The following is a 3,645-nucleotide window of genomic DNA, read 5'->3' on the forward strand; positions in this document are numbered from 1 at the left end:
ACATATATATTATTTTTTATTTTCAAAGTTTATTTCAATGTGCTATTTATATTTTCCTGTAAAATTTCTAAGTGAAAATTGTTTATACCTAAACTCTTTTTCAGTGTACATCAGCCATCCTGCCATCTAGATATTAGCATCAAACCATTTAAAAAACCATACCAGTTAACCACCATCCACACCAAATTCAAAGGGGGAATAATATTTCAGCGACGTCTCATTGTTAAGTGCATGAATGCTGAAGCACACAGCTGTGTTTCTGTGGGGTTATGTTGTTAACTGTGTGAGTGGCATGTGAGCATCTCTTCAAGTCACCCAGAACAGCCTGTCAGTAGGCGGGTTGACACTGAGGTCATGCTGCCAGAGACGAGAGGTCAGCCGGGACATATGCATTCCTGGGTGATGGAGTGGGGTCTGGGAAATGGCTGTTTAAACAGAGGGAAGGCTGCTTTCCCCCCACTGGCACCAGGGGCATTGTTTCCACTAATCCTTCAGAGCCCCCCGTCCCCGTCCCACCGAGCGCTGCAGCCACCGGGAAAAAAAACACAGCAGGAAACCGGGGCCCGAGGCACCCACGACAGAGACGGAGATCACTGTTTGTTCAACAGCGAAGTAAAGGGGATGCAAGAGTTTGATTTCTTAACACCTGCCACTCGGATCAAAGGGGCGTAATAACAATGGAGGGGGGAAAGTACATGGCATAATGTTTATTGCAATCCTAGTTCAGATGCAACCAGATAAAGCAGCATGACACAGACGTACTGACAAACACATTTGGGATATATCCTGATTGTGTGCGGTAGGTATTCTGGGAGCAGTATTCAGGGTTATGTCATACCATAGACTGTAAAAAAAACATGGACGTAGTGTCCGTGACGTCACTCGTAGGGTTCAGAAGAGCATTTTTGAAGCCTAAAGTGGGCGGAGCCGACCACCTCCATCTTGGCAGTGCGTCACCGCGCGTCACTCTCGGATAATCGAAAATGGTGAAATGTTGCATTTTTTCAGTTTCTTTAATATTTCACTATCTAATGGCATGGCAATGGCATTTACACATTTAAAAGTCTTTAAATACTTTGTCTTCATTATGAACAATACATCTATTGTTTCAATCATGACAAATCCAAAACGAATTTCTTTTGTGAAATGTTTTGGCTAAAAAAACACAAATTTCTTTGACACATCTTCAAAACATCTTTAATACATCTTTAATAGAAAAAACGGCATAAAAAGAACATCTTTTGTGAAATGTTTTGTTTAAAAAAAATGTTTTTATATAAAATTTTTATTTAATTATGAGAATTCATTTATTTAATAAGTATGGATGTCATAAAAACAATGTCTTTGTTTTAAATGTTTTCGTTTTTAAAAATAAACATCAAATATAAAATCTAAATTAAATTAATTAAAAATCTTTATTTAACATTAATAACACTTGCTGTTGATATTTTGTTATTAACTCCAATGGCATTCATAAATTCTAAGTGTGCAAATACTTTTTAGGGCCATTGCACATGATCTACTGATCTGTTTAGCATAATATAACAATATTTAGGATTTATAATGTGTCAGCATTTTTGACAGTAGAAATTCATCTGTTCTTACCTGTCATATTCAGCATTGTCCTTGTCGCAGCGAGCATCTTTATGTTTCTGCCAGTCTTTGCCATGTTTGCATGTGGTGAGGAGAACCACGTCTTCAGCATTATGGATGTGATGAAGCGCATTCCTGGTATCAGATCCAATCCCAGTCAGATAGCGCTTGCCTTTAAAAACCAGCACATATTTCCTAAAGGGAGGGATGGTGTTGTATTTTAAATACCCCCTTTCTCCTCCAGTCCGGGGGTGATCTTTGGAGAACAAGGGGATGGAGATGTCAAAATTGGGTCTGAAGTTCTCGGTGCTGATGCTGGCTTTGGCCAACATGGCTTGTCTGATATCAAACCCCAAATCCTCCGTGTAATCTGGCCATGTGCCCGAGTACAGGTTAAAGATCAGGTGGTTCCTCCCGTTATTCCACAGGTTCAGGTTCTGGATCTTAGTTTTGAGGTTGTGGACATACTGAGACGACAGCTGGTCTCGGTCCAGGGTGTCAAGGTTCAAAACAAAGAGACAAGCCTGTCCCGGGTCAGAAGTGTAGAATCTGGAGCTCTCGATGGAGGACAAGATGTTTTGGTAGCTTTCTGAGATCTTCTCACCTTTCTGTTGAGGGTAGACGTAGACTTTGAAGCCGTTCCTCCCGCACAAGGAGAAGTCAAAGCAGGAGTCCATTCTGCACTTGTAAGCTCCGGAGTTGTCATCTCTTTTGTGTCTCGGAGAAACGCGGACATTGTAGTCCTCCGTTTCGGTCTGATCCCACGGAATAAAAGCACGTAAGGGGTCTGAGAAGTGGGGCCAGTGTGGATGGGGGTCATCCCCTCGGTTTGGAGTCCTTCTGGAAGCTGGTCCCTGCAGGTAAAAGAGGAGAATGAGACACACACCTGCAGAGAACAGAATTAAATAGCGTTTTTTGGCCTGCATGTGTCCTTAGATCCAGATGGAGCTGGTTGCTGATGAATGCAAAGGTCTCAACTCCTGCTGGACAGCATCTTCCACAGACCTGCAGGGATTTGATGCTCTCAACTTCCACCTTGTGATTCCAATCCCAAATCCAGAGCATGTGGGCGACTTAACCTGAAACCCTTTTTATGGATCTACCTCTCTCCTCTGTCCTCTCCGGTGCCTGGTTCACATTAGACAGCATCTAAACTCCTGACAGATGACACCTGAACCCTGCTGGCCATCGGGACTGTTCTGGATCAATGAAAACCATCAGAAAGTACTTCAGAGAAGACTTTTTCAACCCCAGCTTGGAGAAATCACAAACGGCAGAAGCACTCAGATAAATGTCCAAGAGCTGGATCTCATGTGATGCGCGTGAGTCAGAAAGACCCTGTCACAAACCTCCCGAGCGGATAAATCCCCACAAATCCGTGTATTCTCCCATATTTTCCTCTGACAAATCCTCCAAGGGCTGGTTGTTTTGTAACCCCTCATAAAAACATTACAAACCGACACGTTTTTCTATTCCTTGCTACATTCACAGCGCGTTTGCGACGCCGAGGATACAACGTTTCATTCCAGCGCTTTAATCTGAAGCGTCCAGTTGCGATTGTTACATTGTAGCATTCCAATCCCCGCACGACGTCAGCTGACGTCACGCGCCTCCGTCGTACACCGCGCGCCGTGATTGGGTCGTGTCATTTCCGGGCGGGCCGACGCTACTGTAACCCTTTCACGGCCAAAGTCGAGCGTGAAGGTATTTTAAAGCAACAACAACAAATGTATTTCTCAAAATATAGAGACAAACAGAATTATTTAGACACTTAAGCCACACTTTAAAATGTCGGAGGGCCTTTGTATTAGATAACCGAATATCAGTAAGTGGCACTGATTTTAAACATACCTTTCAATCAAATCGTATTACAAAAAGGTTTGAGAGTAAACAATTCAGGTTGTCAAACGTTCGAGTGTAAAGTTAAAATGGCTACTTCTTATTAAATTTAGACTTATGCAAAACTTATTTATGTAAAAGCAAAACAAGATAGTTTTTTTTTATCCTCAAAACCTATAAAACAGAATTAGATTCTGAAATTTAAAATTTGTG

The 3,645-nt window shown here is 42.1% G+C and overlaps 1 protein-coding gene across 1 annotated transcript in view; it reads right to left on the bottom strand.

The window, feature by feature from the left end:
* LOC107688215 (exostosin-1a-like) overlaps nt 1–3,194 on the bottom strand; it is a 66,288-nt gene extending 63,094 nt beyond the window's left edge. The window contains exon 1 of the mRNA XM_016485830.1: nt 1,606–3,194. Within this exon, the coding sequence (XP_016341316.1) occupies nt 1,606–2,519 (914 nt within the window). The 5' untranslated portion in view covers nt 2,520–3,194. The remainder of the gene's footprint in view (nt 1–1,605) is intronic.
* Nucleotides 3,195–3,645: the final 451 nt, after the last annotated feature.

This window comes from Sinocyclocheilus anshuiensis, unplaced genomic scaffold (assembly GCF_001515605.1).
Source record: "Sinocyclocheilus anshuiensis isolate Anshui unplaced genomic scaffold, SAMN03320099.WGS_v1.1 scaffold1162, whole genome shotgun sequence".
Taxonomy (NCBI): domain Eukaryota; kingdom Metazoa; phylum Chordata; class Actinopteri; order Cypriniformes; family Cyprinidae; genus Sinocyclocheilus; species Sinocyclocheilus anshuiensis.